Source organism: Phoca vitulina, unplaced genomic scaffold (genome assembly GCF_004348235.1).
Source record: "Phoca vitulina isolate PV1807 unplaced genomic scaffold, GSC_HSeal_1.0 scaffold25, whole genome shotgun sequence".
In the NCBI taxonomy this organism is placed as follows: Eukaryota; Metazoa; Chordata; class Mammalia; order Carnivora; family Phocidae; genus Phoca; species Phoca vitulina.
Genome location: NW_022589728.1, coordinates 40,516,290 through 40,534,640, shown reverse-complemented (window position 1 = coordinate 40,534,640; position 18,351 = coordinate 40,516,290). Strand labels below are relative to the sequence as shown.

Here is an 18,351-nt window from a genome sequence, read left to right as displayed (position 1 = left end):
TTCTAAGTGTTAGTTCCACTATATTACATTGTTTCTTGATATACAGAGTTAATAATTGTTATCACTGATTAGCAATATAATGGTTGAACTTGATTATCTATTACTTACGTCTGCTCATGTGTATTTTCTAATTTTCCACAATGAGCACTTCTTATTGTCTATATGATAGAAATAAAGCCTTAAATGTATTTTTAAATTAGGCTTAGAATAAGCAAACTTAAATGAATATCCTACGACTCAATTTTTTCACTCATTATGTCTCAGAAATCTTTTCACGAGACTGCATATAGATATATCTCTTTTTTTCATTTTTGGGTTTTTTTTTTTTTTTTTAGCCCAACTGACTTTTAAACATATGACTTCTTTGGTCATTGCACACCTTGTTTACCAGGTAATATTCGAGTTGGAGACATCACCTTTTCAGGGAACAGTTGAATGAGCATTGTCTGTGTGACCAAATGTACGATTCTAAAGAGTATAACAGATTACTTCAAATCTTAGTGTCTAAAACAATGAACAGTTATTTCTCACAGTTTCTAAGGTTTAAGAGTTTGAGAACAGCCATTCTACTAGCCCAGGGTCTCTCATGAGCTTGTAGTCATGCTGTTGGCTAGGGTTGAAGCCTTTGGAAACTTGACTGAGGCTGCAAGAACTGCCAATGTTTATAGCAGCAATGTCCACAGTAGCCAAACCATGGAAAGAGCCCAGGTGTCCACCGACAGATGAATGGATAAAGAAGATGTGTATACATACATACATACATACATACATGTATATATATATATATACACACACACACACACACACACACACATATATACACAATGGAATATTACTCAGCAATCAAAAAGGTGACATCTTGCCATTTGCAATGACATGGATGGAGCTAGAGGGTGTTATGCTAAGTGAAATAAGTCAATCAGAGAAAGACAATTATCATATGATCTCACTGATATGCGGAATTTAAGAAACAAAACAGAGGATCATAGGGGAAGGGAAGGAAAAAATAAAATAAGACAAAATCAGAGGGAGACAAACCATAAGAGACTCTTAATCAAAGGAAACAAACTGAGGGCTGCTGGAGTAGAGGGGAGTGGGGGATGGGGTACCTGGGTGAGGACATGAAGGAGAGCACGTGATGTAATGAGTACTGGGTATTATATAAGACTGATGAATCACTGACCTCTACCTCTGAAACCAATAATACATTATATGTTAATTGAATTTAAATAAAAATAAATAAATTTTTTAAAAAAAGAAAAAAAGATCTGCTCCCAAGTTCATGCATATGACTGTTGGCAAGAGGCTTCAGTACCTTTCCACATGGGCCTCTCTATGAGGCTGCACTTATCATGGCTCCTCACAGAGTGAGTAATCCAAAAGAAAGAGAGTGAGAATGACCAAGACAGAAGCTGTGGTGTCTTTTATAAGCCAATTTCAGGAGGGATAGCCCATCACATCTGCTGTGTTCCATTGGTCACACCAACCAAACCTGGGAGCAGATTACACAGGGTGTAAATACAAGGAGGCAGAGATCATTGGGAGCCATCTTAGAGGCTGGTTACCAAATATCCCAAGTATTCTAAACAATGAAGATGGCCAAGAAACACTTGCTAGATTGGACTGAACAAACTGGTGGCTGGCAATGTCATCCACATATAATGGTCCAAGACTTCGAAGAGTGGCTATTTAGGTCACCCAAGCTCAGTTGTCAAGTTGCCCCAAACCTGAGTAGAGTTCAGTGATTCTGCGTTATGTTACCCAAGGGCTTGAAAGGAATGAAAATATGATTGTTTGAACTAAACATACTAAGTTTACAGACCAGGTTACTAAATATCACTGTAGACACTGAATGACTAATGGCAATACGTAAATTATGCAGATGTTCCCTTGCTTAACCACTGATCTCACCTGATTTAGAATTAGTCAAGTCTCCCACCTACAAGTGACCAGAAGCCAGATTTCAGCCTGGCATGGCTCTGGCTGACCTTGTTTTGTACTTCTCTCTCTTACTCCTGCTCCCAGCAACTCTTGCACCCCATGATTATCTCCGCCAGTATTTACCTTGTCAAGTAGTTCTGTCTTTAAACATATACCCTTGCAGTCACTGTGTATTTACTTACAGCTTTTTTCTGCAGTTCCTATCTTGCTATCTCATCTCTGACCATGGTCCTCTGTCACAATGAATGTTCTAGTCATACTAAAGGTCCTCAGAGATCTTCAAACACACAGTATGGTTTCATGTTTCTGTGCCTTGACACATGCTCTCCTTCTTCCAGGAATGTCATTCCAGGTCCTTCTCTGCCTAGGAAACTTCTTTTCACCTTTCATATCTCTGCTCAAGCACTGTCCCTTCTAATGAAATTTCCTTGACTCCCCAGGGCCTACCTTATACCTCTGGCACACCAGGACAGAGTTAATTACTCTCTTTTCTGGATTATTGTTGGAACTTTTACTTGTTTCCATTTCTGAACCATTCTTACTTAAGGGTAATTATTTTTTTATGCATGCATCTTTCCAAGCAAAAGGTGAGCTCCTTGAAGGCAGACTCTACTTTTTACCCTCAACACCTATCCTTAGCACCTAGACTGTAATAGATTTTAATAAATATTTCAACAAATAAACTGAGGAACTGAGAAACCTCATGCCTGGATACTGCAATGCCCTGCTAAGTGAGAGACACCTCTGGTTCTAACCTATAAAACTACAGTCTTGTTTATGCCCTCACTTGGCATACTCCATTCATCTACGGGTGGCTCCATCCTTTATGCGCTAGACTAACTGCTGGGCTACATCAATCTTTGCTTTTTCTGAGGATCTTTGCCTCTGCTTCTCCAAGGGTCACTTGCTTATGGTCACTCACTAGTCCTCAGGTCTTCTCAATCCTGAAGAGATCATTCTGGTTCTATGGAGAGGCCTGGCAGCATGATGGCTCAAAGAAGAGGGTAAGGGGCCAGACAGACTAGCCAACACAAGAATTAAATGAGAAAATGTATGTAGTGTACTTTCCACAGGACCTGGCACATAGTAAGTGCTCAAGAAACTACTTGTGGTTACTGTTCGTGCTACTCTTGCTGCAAGGTCAGTGCGCTTTCTGGTCATACCTGATGCCATCTTAGCCTCTCTGAGCAAGAGCCACAGGGATCTGACAGGCTCACCAGTGTGCTCTAGTAATGTGCACTCTCTGGTCTGCTCAGTCTCACAGCTCCATTTCTCCTGACACCAGGACTCAATGATCCAGTCTGTTTTCATCAGGCTAAATTAGGCTGTTTAACCTATGCCCAGAACTGGAACAAGAAAAAATATCTCTAAGCAAAGTCCTTTTGAGAAAACTGTCCATCTAGGCACCACAGATCCCTTCGCATAGGGTCAGTTTCAAAGACTTTTCTTTTTCCATCTTATCTAATGAGCCGAGACAAAATGGCCACGCTAATGGAAACTGTTTTGCATTCCAACTGCTGCTGTCCTAGCATAAAATACACGATTTCATAAAGGCTCAAAAATGTTTAAAATCTTGAGCTCACTACTATTCAGGTCGCTGCTGCCTTTCCTCAGCTTTGCTTTCGTCCCTGTCACTGGTCCAAGGTGTCAGAGGATCTGATGCTCCCTGCCCCCATTACGGCCTCTAATCACTACTGAGATTGCTGACACCATGCTCTTCCTTCTCTTGCTTTTTTTCCCCCCATCCTCTCAGGTCTCTTGTCAGATTTCCCACTCTTCTAGAGCATTCCTGCCAGAAGGCTGGCCTCCTAGACAACATTGCCAGCCAATCACAGTTCCTGTCCTTCAAGGAGACAAACTCAGTAATCATCACAGGAGAGATAAAATCTTTGGTTGATTCTTCCTGGCTGCTTGTTTTTGCTCAGTGCCCAAGGCTTGAGGTTTCTGAAAGGCTGAATGTGATCACTCAACTCCTTGCACTGTAGTAAAATTCGGTTGTACAGTTTGGTTGAGTGTGCGCAGCCCACCAGTCAGTGAATTAGGCATGGCTTAGAAAAGCACAAAAGTGTGAGCCTTAGGGCAAGGTCTTAGATGGGAAACTCTCTCTCCCCTCCACCCCATGGGGTGGTAAGGTGAACCAAAAGGAAATAGTCCTTCTGGGGCTAGGGGCCCAATACTTTCAAACAGCAGCTACAGTTCTAGGTGGGCCCTCAGAGGAACACTTCTCCCGTTCTGTGCATATGGCATATGGAGCATCAGGGATCAAGGGTTGGATGGGGAGAATTTAACCAAGTTTTACTGGGGGATCTAAATTAGCTTTTTGGGTCCAAATGACTCATTTGACAATTGAGTCTTTGATATCTCTCCCCTTCCATACAGGAAGCCATCTCCCCTGGGGGGCTAAACTTGTGCAGGTGCTAATTTACAATTTGGCACTTTAATTCTTTTAAATATGAATTCTTTGCAACAGGAAACTAGATCAAGTTTTAGAAATCATTGAATCTTAACTATCAAATGAAACTGTAGCTACAGGAATAAATTATTTCTCTGCATCTGGACTAAGAACTTAACTTCTGATGAATGAGGGACAGAACTTCAACTTAAAAGTTCACTCAGGTTGCTGTTGTTTTGATTATTACTAATGTAAAATAAAGTGAATGCTGAACATCCACTTCATATTGTGTTGGCTTAAAAAGAGAAACAAAACCCATGGGCCCTCCCCTTAATAACTGAAAATCCTGATGGACGAAGAAGATAAAGTTCAAAAATTACTAGAACAATTTAAAACTGGGTATGTGCACATTTTATGAACCTAAATATTGCTAAATAATAAAGCCTAAATTGTGTGGGTCCTTAAAATATGTGCATTGGATAATCACTATTAATGGCACATGAAATACATGAATTTTATCATTCTTAATATATTTGCTTAGAAGACTTGTAACTTAAGAGCTCTTTAGAAAACAATGCTGTACACTGTTAGGATTCAATCTAAGGTATACATTTTGTCATAAGAACTGGGCAGAGAGGATTTAGTAGGATTAAGCTTGGCTTTCAAAGTCAAGTCTGAAAAGAACAAAGGAAAAGATCTTCCTACTGTAAAAAGTCAATTCAGATGCCATTAAGATGTCTTCATTTACCCGGCTTGTCCAGGACTCAGCTTCTGAAGTTACTATTTATGAAAAAGGTACGTGAACTATTGACCAAGCATAATAAAGTTACCTCCACACTCTTGCTATACCCAAGGACAAAGCTAACAACAACTCATAGTCTGGCATGTGCTTTGACTGATAAACCAAAACCATCAAAAACCCAACGCATAATTTGCCTTTTTCTTATAGTCATTAGCTCAATCACTTAACGAACTTAATTAACTCAACAAAATTCTCAGTGGGAGAGGTACAGAGAAGTCAACAGCAAATGACCGCTCCTCAATCCCTTCAAAGTTTCACCATGAAAGATTGTCATCACTTTTTTAAAGGGCATTTCTTTAAAAAGTCCTGCCTTTGAGGTATAGAACATAAAACTCACCTGTAATTGTATTTGCAAAGTTAAAGCCACGCTTCAACAAGGGTACTCCTGACAATTGCTTATCTAAAAGTTGGCTTTAGAAGAGGACAGGGAGGAGCTGATAATGTCCATCAACAATGGATAAATTGTGATATATTCATATGATAGAATGTTCCTTGGTAATAGACTATGAATACGCTCAACAACATAAATGAATCTCAAAAAACTGAACAAAAGAGTACATATTATATGATTTTATTTATGTGAATTTCTAGAATAAGCAACACTACTAACCTACGGTGGTAGAAGTCAGAACAATAGTTACCTGTTGAAGGATGAACTGGAAAGGGGCAGAGGGAATTTTCCGTTACAGAAAAGTTGTGTATCTTTTTGGGGTTGTGGTCACCAAATCCCAAACAATATATTTAAAATCTGTGCATTTTATTGAATGTAAATTATATGTTTGTTTTTTTTTTAAGTACTAATTATCTACTGGATTCTAAAGTTAAGTATAACTACTGTCGTAAAACATCTAATAAATCTTACTATTATTAAAAACCAACACAGGCCATTCAGAAAGCAGATATGAAGCTTTAATTCACTGTGGGCATTTCTGTGACCAATAATATAAACTTTTCACATGTCTTCGTACAGATACATCTTTTATAAGACACAGGTTTTTCACCAAGTACTGTGAAACATACCACCATTCCACTTAGTTAAGGGCGTATTATAAATATCATGAGCCACTGATTAAATATAAATACAGAGGTTGATGCACGTTAGAGAGGTTCCATAATAAAAAAAAGTTTAAGGCTAAATACTATGAAAGTTTACATGTGTTCTCCACTTTAATTCTAAATATCACATCACAGTGACAACCAATTACAATAAAATCACAACTGCTTTTAGATGATAGTACAAATTTCTAACATCCAATTATTTTTATTTCCACAATGTCAACTCCACACTGCGTTTTCATTTCTAGAGAGTAGACCAGCTTTTGGACTGCAGACCAAGTTTCTTGTGCAATAATAATTACTATTTTGATTGTGACCACTGGAAACTGAATTTATATATACTGTACTAAAAAGAGATGAGACTATTAAGTATATAATAACATGGAACTCTTCAGTGGCGGTGTTCAAGAGAAATTAAAACAGTAGCCTGAAAATGGGTTTTAATTGCTACAGCAGTCTACATATACTTCCATTAAAAGATGACGTCTGTCAAAACATTTAGAAATAAATATATAGTACAGCCTTCCCCCTTCCAAAATGCTGCCTGGAAGAAAAGTTCCAAGCTGAATTAAGGGGAAAAGTGGGGGGTGGGGGGTGGGGAACAACTCAGAAAACAAACATTATATGCTGCTCTGAGTGACAACCTGCCTGAGTCTGTTTTTCAGCTGGAACAAGTTTTACTGTCAGTTCTACATTGCTTTAGTGTCCACAGTCCAGAAGAAGTCCTTGAACAGCTAGTTCATATTCTACAGAAATTGGAAAGACTCCTAAAACCCCTCAACTAATTGTACAAGGGAAAGCTGATCACGTGTTGTCTTAAAATCTATGTGAATATCAAACATAGTCATAGCCATTCTTTTAACAGTGATGCTAGAGTAAGTGATGAAAATATATGCACAGCTGTACACAGGTCACCATTAAACACAGGACAAATGCCATTTGATGCATATCAAATAAGCTCCCAAAAAGCCAATTTGAATATATTTATTTTCATTTACTTTGATACAGCTTTAGAAGGGACTGCATATAATTACAGAGACTGCTGCAAACAACACTTGATGCTACTAAGGGATCTATTAAGCATCAGGCATGCACAACAGTTACCTTTTAAAACTTTTTGTGTATGTATCTTAAGATTTCTATTTATAAGCTACAATATGTTTAAAGCATTTAGTCATTTTTAAACCAAATATTTTAACTACTTAAAGGTAGACCTATGTCTACATGGGGAAAAACAAAAACTCCCTCCCCAGCCTCAACACCCAAAAGTAATATTAAACCTTACTCCCCAATTTGATATTTAAACTTATTTTATATATGTCAGCCTTGATATTCCAAAAGTGGGGAACATTCTTATCACTACTGAATGGGGAGTATGATTTCCTGGCAGCAGTCTACCCACCACACACAGCATGCCAAGCCTTTGGGGATTACAAGATAAGCCTGACTGTGTTGGTGGCTACAAATGACAAGAACTGAACAGTCTCTTCTTTTTATTCTGGATCTTTTTATTTCACACTAAATGAAATGAAATCATTTCATTACTACAAACTAAAAAAAATCTTTTTTTAACATCAGTATAAGAGTGGATGAAACCAAAAACCCTGTCGTCTTCAAGTGTGTGGCAAAGCAGAAAATATCTCGATTACGTTAGGTAACCAGGGGTGGGGAAGGGAGCAGAGTTTGTTTTTCCATTTAAGAAGCATTCCAGTCAAATAATCACAAACACAAATTCAGATTGCTTGGTTCTCAGTCATTTATGGCTTAAAGTACTGGGTTTGAAAACCACTTCAGGCTAAAATAAATTTTTATGAATAATGCACAGATTGTATATCTAGGAAATCATGCAGTAAATAAACATTCTCATGTACATTGTAATTTTAGTGACAAAAAGGGTCTGCAGGTTGAACAGTAATGTTTCTTCCCTTTTACCAAGAGAATACGCCCAGCAAGATCCTGGCATTGGGCCTATTCAAGATCCTACTTGCCAGGTCATCTTGATTTTCTCAGATTGATAAAAGAAGCCAATGTCACAAGACATTTGCAACGAGGAACTGACTTGCCGCGAGTGCAGGTGCCGTGAGGTCCGAGCTAGGCAGAAGGAGACTCCCATGATCCTTCAACCCTGCTGCAAAGTCAATTTGGAGTACTTGACCAGCTAGAGTTATCAAATGGGTAAATGCTTAGAATGACCCACTGGAAATGTTTATTATCTTAGTATCTTTTACAAATCTATCTGCTCTTGAAATCTACTTCATTTGGGAACGGCCAGGGTAAGATCCACTCACTATTCTTGGTTTTGATATGCCCCTACAACATGAGAATTGAACTGAACCACAATGATTGTAATGTCGTCTCTGTACATCCGAGCAAGCTCCTCAGGGAGACTAAGCATTTTGGAGAGGCGCTCGTGATCAACAGTCCCAAACTCGTTGTTGCCCACTGCGTGACGAATGAGATGGGTTGCTGCGTTCTGGTCCTCGAATACCGACGACATCTTGGCTCTCCTTTCTGTTAAAAGGCCATGCATCTGTCCTAGAGTCACCTTGTAGCCGCCAACAGCTATTGGCTGTTGGTGATGCATGCCCGTCAGGTACTCACCCACAATCCTAACCACATCCTGCCTATGCATCGTCTCCCACAGCCCATCAGTAGCCAACACCAGAAACTTATCCTGTGGCCTTAATCGGTGGTAAGTTACCTCTGGCTCAGCAGTGAGATAAGGAGGCGTGTAATAATTAGGAGGGATAAACTTGGTATATTCATTGTCATTCAACTGGTCTGGGCCTGATTCTATCACCCTCTTTTGAAGGTCAATGCTCCATTTGAACTTTACGTCTCCAAAAGCCCTAAAAGGCATCAGCAAGCCAAGCAGCCGATCCTGTTTCACCACACTCTTGGCCTCATTCTTTGGGTGTTCCAATTTCAGCCGTTCCAGTTCTCTCTCATTCTGAGCGTTGTGGTCATTAGAGAGAGTGACTGCTGACCAAGAGCCATCCTCTTCCTGCACACCCAGCATGGCTCTGCTATCGCCGGTATTGGCCACATGAAGGTCAACACCATCTACGTGGGCCACACAAGCGGTGGCCCCAGAAAATGCCACTCGAAGCACCAGGTAGTTGAGGAAAGAATTGGGATCACCAACTTGAGCCTCCAAAGAGATGTCATTGTCAAGCCTCTTAAAAGCGTTAATTAAAGCCTCCTTGACATCGATATCAGTAGACTCCCCGGTGTTGAGGTCTATAAGTTCTTGCCAGTAAGTCCTCAAGCTGTTGAAATACAATTTGGAGGCCTCCTTGCTGAAGTAATCATTGGGGTGCTTGTGCCACTGGAGAATGGGCAGCAGCGCCCGACCGCTCTCTACTGCATTTTCAATCTCTAGCAAAGTCTCATGGGGTAACAGAGAGACGGCAATATAATAAAAGAGTCTCTCACTGACCGCCTGGGAACAAGCGCAGCCTGCATGGCCGTCGAAAACCCCCAAAAGCATCCCTCTGGTCTGCAAGCAGGTGGCTGCACTTCTCCGGTCCTCGATGGGGGCATTTGCAGGCAGCTGATTGCTGTCAAACCCAAGGACAGAGCTGACGTTTTTGCCATCGAACTCTGGCACTTTGAAACTGTATTCGTTAGCTTTCAGGATGCTGTTGACCTGTGGAGGGGTGAGGTAAAACTTCTGCGGCGTGGAAGCGTATCTCCTTCCTTGCGTGTACTGCCACCAGCTCTCCTTGGGCCGGCAGAAGGTAGCGTACGCCGGGTGCGGCGCATATCTCAGGCGGCTCTGCGCCAGGTACGGGGACGAGCAGCACAGATGTCTGTGGTGGCAGGAGCACGCAGTGCCATAGATTCTGCTCAGCTCACAGTTCCGGATCAGAGGGAAAAACAGTTGAGTCGGGGCTGGCATGGCATCAGAGAACAGCGGCAGGCTGGAGCTCCTGACGGGGATTCCTAGACAGCAATTACACAGACACACACAAAGGGAGCAGTTACATTTCACATCACTTCATCTAGCCTCGCTTTTGTAACAAATATTCAGCAGGTGAATCTACATGCTAAGCCCTGTGCTCGGAAGCGCTGTATTTTACACGCCTACCATGTACTACTTCTACAGGGTGTATTCTGCTAAGCACAGTTCTCCGTCACTCGTGGAGCCAGGACTGTAGCCTAGCTCTCCCTCTTCTCTTTTCCTCACATTTCTTTGTGCCGCATAGACCGTACAGAACGTACAATAGATGTGGCTGGGAAAAGCCGAGGACATGAAGATTATATAACATATGCAGTGGCAGCCTACCTGGCCAATCACCCTCCTCCCTCTCTAGCCTCAAGAAGGCCCTGGATCTCCCATACTGCACAGGGACTCCTCCCAGTAATGAAAATCCCATTTCTAGACTTGCAGTCAATTGTTAACATTTGATTACACATGGCTATCACCAAAAAGGTGTTAGAATGCATCCCTTACAGATATATATACGTGTGTGTGTATATATATATATATTCATGAATTATTTTGTAAGTTATATACATACACCACTGTGTTAATATAATGTTCATTGTAACATATAGAAAAAATTTTACATAATGAATAAAAATAGGAATTCCAGTATTCCCTTCCTGCACCCCAGTGGACGGTCTTGCAAACTACGTTTCTCTAGACCACTGCGCCAATTTGGTGAGCTTAGGAACATAGGTCTGCCGCCAACCTGCCTAATAACCCTAGAAATGTCAGCTTAACTCTTTGGGCCTCACTTCCCTAGGTTGTAAGTGAACACACAGAAGCAGATGCTATTGAAGGCCTCTTCTGGGATTCTATGCTTTTATAAGTGTTAGCTGAAGTGAGGCTTTGAAATCAAATGCTGGTTTCAGTTTTTCATTGTTTAATTTACTGTATCTTTTGTGATTAAAAAAGAGGTTTAAGTATACTAATAGCTCTAAGACTTTGTTAGTAATGTAAATGCTCTCGGTTCTGGAATTTAATTTACTTGCTAGCATTTTCTCCTGCTTATCAACCATAAGGGAAAGCTATAGAAATACTATTTTCATCCATTCTGAATCCCAAGTAAAATTCAATCCCTAGAAAAATATTTCCTCTTACATTAAAAAAAAAAAGTACCCATTTGCCTTCAGAAAGCAATTAACGAATAGTGAAATAATAGTCTAAGGTTTGTATAAAAAAAGTACACATATAAATCAAGAATAAAAACTGTAATACTATATGACACTGAAAATATTTTACCAAACATTTATCTAGAAAATTTTATGAATGTGTATCATTAATCCAAATAATTCATGCAAGAAAAAAAACCTCTCTTCCTTCTAACATATATTTCCCCTGAATTCTTGAAGCATTGCTTCAAAAAATTCATTTCCCCTATAACTTGAAACAGACTTTAGAAATACTTTTATTATTTCTTTTTTAAGTTGGCTCCATGCCCACCATGGAACCCAACATGGGGCTTGAACTCAGAACCCTGAGACCAAGACCTGAGCTGAGATCAAGAGTAGGACACCTAACCGAACGAGCCACCCAGGCAACCCAGAAACGCTTTAAATAAGGAAACACATGCAGTAAACAAAAAATAATGCCGAAAACCATCTGAGTCTTAATATCAACATTTCCTTCTTAAGTTTGAACCCATTACAGGTAAAAAAAAAAATGTACAAATACCACAGAGATTGTTAGCTATAAGTTACACTACTTTCAGGTACCCTCCTTCGACAAGAAATTGGAGAAGTGAAAGTGGGATGTGGGAGAGCAGAGAAAATAACACTGAATAATAACTGATTCTTGTTTGCTTCAGTAATAAGGACTGCATAAGCCAGGCATACAGAACCCCTTTTGCAAGTGATAGAAAGTACCATTATTTTAAATGTGCTATTTAAGGAGGGATTTAAGAAACTGAAGATAAGCATAGGCAACAGAAGGTAATGATTAGAATTTTGGAAATAAGATCAATAACTAAATAAGCATTCTGAAATGCAATAATGAAAAATAGAAATTCCAGAAGAAAAGGAATCTATCAAGACTAACCACTTAAATAACTGCACTTCAAACTATATACCTGAAAGTCATCCAAAGGTTAAGGGTACATGATTGAGCCAGGAGATGTGCTCAAATGTTGGGCCACATGACACTGGCTTCCAAACATAAACCATGTCTCGTCAGATTTGCATGCAGAAAGCACATTAATTCATTTCATGCTTTGTATAAAGATTTTCTATTATTAAAAATATAAACAGATGCCCATCTTAAGAAAAATTTTCTCTATAACTTTAGATAAGTTTGCATTCGTGCTATTTTAAAGTTTAATTAAGACTTTTACAGGAAGAAGAAATGTTTCTGCATGGAATGTAGACTGAATCAAACTACTACTTTGTGTGTGTGCGTATGTGTGTATGTGTTTGCCAGGGGGGTTTGGTAGATGGCGTAATAGCATTTGGTTATGTGATGTCTAATCAAGGAATAACAAGTCCAAGAAACCTGCACTTTCCTTAAATACTTTGTTTTGACAATTTTTCTGCTTTTGTAGTTGATTGCAAAATGAATGAAATATTGTGGCAAAAGTACTGATTCATGCAGCAGATGCTCTGAATAATACATAAATTCAAACAGCAAGCACTCAAATACTCAGGTAATACATTTTTCCTGCAAGGCAAAAGTTCTTAAGATTAAAAAAAAAAAGCAGAGTGGAATTTATCAACTGTATCTTTCAGTTATTCAAGAGCTTAGCATATGGACTGAGACTGCATCCCAATTCCCCAACTCCCAACATGCCTTCAAAAGACAAATTCTTAGAGAATATGGAATTCTCTAAGAGAAATGAAAACCCTGCTCTGTGATTAATAAGTGTTCTATCACCACCAGTACAGGATATATTCTCTCCATCAGATCAGATAGCCTTAGAAGTCAGAGTACTTCCAAATGCTTTTTTAAACCATAAGTGAGGATTCAAAAACTCAGGGTATCTTTCTGAATATCCTGTGATTCAACAACAAAACCCCACGAAATCAAAACTTTTGCCGACAAACTCGCTAAATTAATGAAGTAGAAAGCTCTTGATTAGACAAGTAAGAACAGCAACAAGGTACAGTGCTGGTAAACTGGAGCAGTGTCATATTTTCAAGTGATTTCTGACCACAATTTCACTGAGAAGTTCCCATCCCATGATCCAGACTCAGTCACCTTATATGCGGCATCTTAGTCCTGGGCCAATTTGGCCCCTTTTACCCATGACTAATAAGAAAAGATGCACTGCAATCGAAACAGGAGAGAGACCCATCCATTCTTACTGATGTGCTGGGCACAGCCTGTGCCAAGAAAGGGTTCCACTTCATTCAATAAACTCACGGACCAGATTAATTAGAAAACGCTGTTAATACTGCACCGACTCCGGAGCTCTTCAGCTTTCAAAGCTTTTGGTGTAAACAGGGAGAAAAAAAAAAAAGCTATACTAGTCATTAAATGTGTCAGAACCTCAGTTTATGTAATCCAATTGCATTAAACATCCTGTATAAAGACTTTTCAGTTTCTCATTGTTTTCTGGAAATGCCTAGCCATTGCACAGCTCCCGTCATCTCTACAAGAATGAAGAAAGCGATTTCCCTCAGAAGACCCGAAGCCCCAAGCCAGCACTTGTTTGATTCGTTTCCTTTGTCCCTACCTGAAAATTGCACTCACTAAGGTATCAAAGCTATCCGGGTCCAGGACCCCTTTGTCCCCTTTTTCTACCTACCTCACCCCTTAATTCCACGGCGACCCACCTAAAACCATCCACACACAAGAGCAGTCACCATCCTTCCTGGGTACCCAACGCAGGTAGTTAAGTGAATACCTACCAATTCGTCTGGGCCCGGGACACACACACATTCTCCTGTCATCACAACACGGAGCCGACAACATCCACAACCCGCGCGGACAGCAGCAGCGACAGCAGCACCGGCCCATTGAAAGCAAGGCAGAGATGCTCATTAGAGGAGGCGGGGGAGGCGGGCACGGAGGAGGGGCGAGCTCTCGCTCCTGCCCCGGGAATGGGGCTGGGAGGGGGGGGGGGAAGGATGGAGCAGGGAGAAAGGGGTGGGGAGAAGAAGGAAACCAACCAAACAAACCCACCCCGCAGGAGAGTCAGGGACGCCGCCCGAGGCGGCGGGGACCCAGCAGCGAGTAGAGGTGCGCCCCGGGACCGGCCCTTCCATCCAGCCCGGGCGCGGAGCCCACTGGCCCGCGGCATCCTTCACCCGCTGCGCACCCCGCCCGGCCCACGCTGCGCCGGCTTCGGTCCAGAAGCCTAAGGCAGGGGTCGGCCGCGCGGCAGGCTGCCGTAGGGTCACCCCGGACCCCGCGGTGCGTACGGGGGACCCTCAGGCAGAGACGCCACGCCGTCGGCGCCGCACCTCCCCAGAGCTAACCCTCCCGCAGGTCCCCACGGCGCCCCGGCGTTGACAGCGGCCGCGGCCGGCCCGCCCCCCACCCCGAGCCCGCGGCTGCCCCTCGGCGCCGCCACGCCCGCCCGCAGCCCCGACGCCCCCGCGCGCACCTAGCGCTCCGGGGCTCGTCCCTCCCCCGCCCCGGCCGCCGCCGGCCCGCCCTTCGCACGCCCGCGGCCGCCTCTCCCCACGCGCACCGGGCAACCCCCTCACAACTTTGGGCGGGTAGCGGAGGATTCCGGACCTGGCGGCTGGGGGCCGGGAGCAGGGAATACGAACCGGGCACGCAGGGGAGGAGCCGCTTCTTCCCGACGAGGAGGCGGCCGCTGCAGTGGCGGCGGCACCACCCGGCACTCCTTCCAGACCGCCCGGCTTAACTCCCCGGAGTGCGGCCCCAGGCCCCCAGCTGGCCCACTCCCTGCCCCGCCGGGCCGCCACACTGCCCCGCCCGAACGTCCGGGCCCGAGCACTTCCCGCCTCCGGATTGGCTGCGCAAGGGCGAGTGGGCGGAGAGGAGGCGAGCTGGCCCGGCCCGAGGCGGGGAGGGCGGGGCGGAAGAGCAGCGCACTCCGAGCCAGCTTTGTGTCGTCACGGGGGTCAGACAATCCCTTCCATTCCGAGCGAGCCGCTCATTGGCTCCACGGGCCCGCCTCACGTGACCGCGCCTGGTAGCAGGGTGGAAGGTGGGGCTGCGTGGCGCTAGGGACCTGCGACCGGCTAGGCGGGGCGGCGTTGAATAGGCTGGCGACGGGCGGGGTAGGGAAGAAGCTTTTGAGCCCGCCCCAGCATCCCCAAAAGCTGGGGTCCCCGTGGACCGGCTGCTCCCAGCCGGACGGGCTTCCGCGAATCCTTGGCACTTCGGCGGGGGGGACCGGCCATGTGCCAGGTAGCCAGGCGGCTGCGCCTCCCTGCGCCTTCCTAGTGGGCCCAGGCTTCATAGGATAGGCTGCGGGGACGGCTCTCAGCCCAGCAGGGAAAGGAATTCCCAGCGTTTCGCCCCATCCTAGAATATAAGGCACGACAGTCCCAAAGTATCTGTTGCCCCATTCATTTGCAGATTTTAGAAACATTAACTCCGATAATGTTTTCTATCATTTTCTGGACACCTCTCGGGTCCTAGGGAGAGAAAGCCGGTCTAAACAGCAAGAGGAAGTTGTGAGAAGGGAATTCTTTTCCCTGTAGAGTGGGTGTGTGCTCTAAAGGGCTTTGAAATCACTATTGTTCGTTTTCCCTGATTTCAAGGAAAAGAGAATGCAGCCTATAGAAGTGGGAAGAGCACTGGACTTGAAGTCAGAGGACCATCATCCAAGTTATTTCTGCTCCATAGGACTCTGTTTCTGTGAAGTAAGTTTAGGCTTTGGGTGGCATTGGAGTTCTGTGATTAAGCAGAAGACATCCTGAGGGCTTCTTCATTTGTCTCCATCCCCACATATTCGCTCTTTATGGGAACTGAGTCATTGATAGTGGCTTCTAGAAGCTTCCTTGGAGATGACAGCAAGTTGATCATTGCACTTACCCTGCCTAGTGTTAAAGTTTACTTTGATTTATTAAGCATATCTGCTTACTAGGCAACAAAGTTCATAAAGTGATGTGGGCTGGATATAAAAAACTGTCATGTTAATAGCATTGTGGAGTTTTATTTTTATTAGTCTTGCATTATTTGATTTGTATGTAATAAAGAAAAAACTTTATATACACAAAACAGTGCCACGAACAAGTTCTTCATAATTCCCGGGTGTTTTCAGCTGCCTTCTGTATTCTCTAAATAAATTAGAGGAGAGCTTTTTTTGTTCAGCTGCAAGCTGCCCACAAAATTCTTGTAGCTGCTCTGAGTGGCCTTCATCCCCATTTAGATGGTCCATCTGCCTTATCTTCCCCCATTCTTTTTACTTCTCAAATGAGATTCCCATAATTTTGTAAATATTCTTCATCGTCCTTTTCCCTATTAGTATATGATTTACTTGGTTTTTTCTTGGTTCATAGAAACAGTAGAATGTGGTTTAGCATAGTGAGTAAGAGCAGATCTGGAGGCAGGCTGCCTGGGGTTCAGTCTCAGCTCTTCCGCTTACTATGTGGTCTTGGGCAACCTCGTTCTGGCTCAGCTCTCTCAATGTGTAAGATAGGAATAAAAATAGTAGTAACACAGGGTTGTATTACGTAGGTCAATATAAATATATATTGTGCTAAAGAAAGTACATAGCAGGTAGTAAGGGCTATATAAGTATTAGCTATTATTGGGGCAAGTGGCTGGCTCAGTCAGTAGAGCATGTGACTCTTGATCTTGGGGTTGTGAGTTCGAGCCCCAAGTTGAGTGTAGAGATTACTTAAAAATAAAATCTTAGAAAGTATTAGCTATTAATATTATTGACATGTGCCCAGATAAGTGTGCCTCTTTTAGATCTAGGACTCCTAAAGAGTAGGAGATCTAGATTTTTAAGTCAATTATGTTCTTAGTTCTTAGTTAGATACTAAGAAGTTACTAATAGACTGGAAAGTCTTAGAACCTTAGGATATCAGTTTAATATCCGTGAGGAGCGTCACTACCTCTTAGCCTACTTTGCAGACATGGTGACCATTTAACTGAAGGTAAGAGTAGATCTTTACAAGTTTCTGCCTGAGGTCTCAGAAGTGAAGTTTATACTAGGCTTGTCTGTTGTCTATAAACTTTTTCCCAGTGACTGCAAAAGTAGAGTAATGATACTCCAGAATGTATACATCCATATCAATGACCTCTTCAAGTTGTTACCTTGGGTACATATACTTTTATTCCATACCAACATTGCCATTATTCAGAGCACTTTTAAAATTACCTTTTCAAATTGTTTTTGTCTGCACAGGAAATTCCAACTTGTTTTACTATAACCAGCACCTTGGTTTTTATACCAAAATAGCATTGATTTCCCCCATCTTACTATTCTTAGTTCTAAATGACCTGGCTATATCTGAAAATAACACGCATTCTCAAAAAACTAGTATTTGCCATCACTAAGTATAGTCAAAAGAATTTGTCATGAGTCTTGAAGGCAATGTCAGGGTATTTCTGGAATCAGAATAAAGGCTCCCCAGAGTAATGGCCATGAAATTCATTTAGAGGTGCAAGTTTTGTTTTCTCATTGCAAAGTTGTAGGACTCGGTGACATGTATATTATAAATAAAGTCATAGTCTTGCAGAGGAACCAACTACCTGTACCACTGAGGGAGATTCTTTAGTATCTCAACCTTGTCTCCTCTCTGCCTTGGCTTTCTTCCTGTCTCTAGATCTCCGTTTAGCCACTCAGTAGACTTGCTTCACAAGTGCTATTTGTTATCACACGGTCATCTGGCCAGGCAGGGGCAAGTCTTGTGCTGCTCTGACCCCAGACTGTTTTAGCCACCAGAACACCTGTTGACACTTGGACATTGGAAGGCATAGAAACGAAGCTCTGTGACAACCCAGGACTGTTGTAAAGAAGGGTTGGCAAAGGGAGAGGAAGGGGTTTCAAAAACAGTCTGGTACCAAAAAAAAGGGCTGTGCAAAAAGACCTATTTTGTCAATACACATGCTTTCTGTGACACCAGTAATGTAAAGACAGTTCTTGAATGGGACCCTTGCCAGTCATTTTGTTGCCCTAAAATAACCTTGGAAATGAGCGTGTGCTGCACCAGATTGACCTGTTGTTCTTGTGGTTGGATGATCAAACCCTTGGGACTAATGGAGGTTAGCTGTGACAACATGGAGATGGTCCAGCAGAGTCTCGGTGGT

General features: G+C 42.7%; 1 protein-coding gene across 9 annotated transcripts; it reads right to left on the bottom strand.

The window, feature by feature from the left end:
- Nucleotides 1-6,022: 6,022 nt before the first annotated feature.
- On the bottom strand, nucleotides 6,023-15,169 carry PDP1 (pyruvate dehyrogenase phosphatase catalytic subunit 1). Of its 9 annotated transcripts, none has more exons than XM_032421852.1 (3): nucleotides 14,889-15,169; nucleotides 14,022-14,056; nucleotides 6,023-10,136 (listed from the first exon to the last, which is right to left on the bottom strand). In XM_032421852.1, exons 2-3 carry the CDS (start codon nucleotides 14,050-14,052, stop codon nucleotides 8,479-8,481), a joined length of 1,689 nt encoding a protein of 562 aa, XP_032277743.1. In that variant the 5' UTR covers nucleotides 14,053-14,056; nucleotides 14,889-15,169; the 3' UTR covers nucleotides 6,023-8,478. The 9 variants fall into 9 exon arrangements, with proteins under 9 accessions (XP_032277743.1, XP_032277744.1, XP_032277745.1 ...); XM_032421853.1 differs by lacking the exon at nucleotides 14,889-15,169 and adding an exon at nucleotides 14,807-14,823; XM_032421854.1 differs by lacking the exon at nucleotides 14,889-15,169 and adding an exon at nucleotides 14,720-14,736.
- Nucleotides 15,170-18,351: the final 3,182 nt, after the last annotated feature.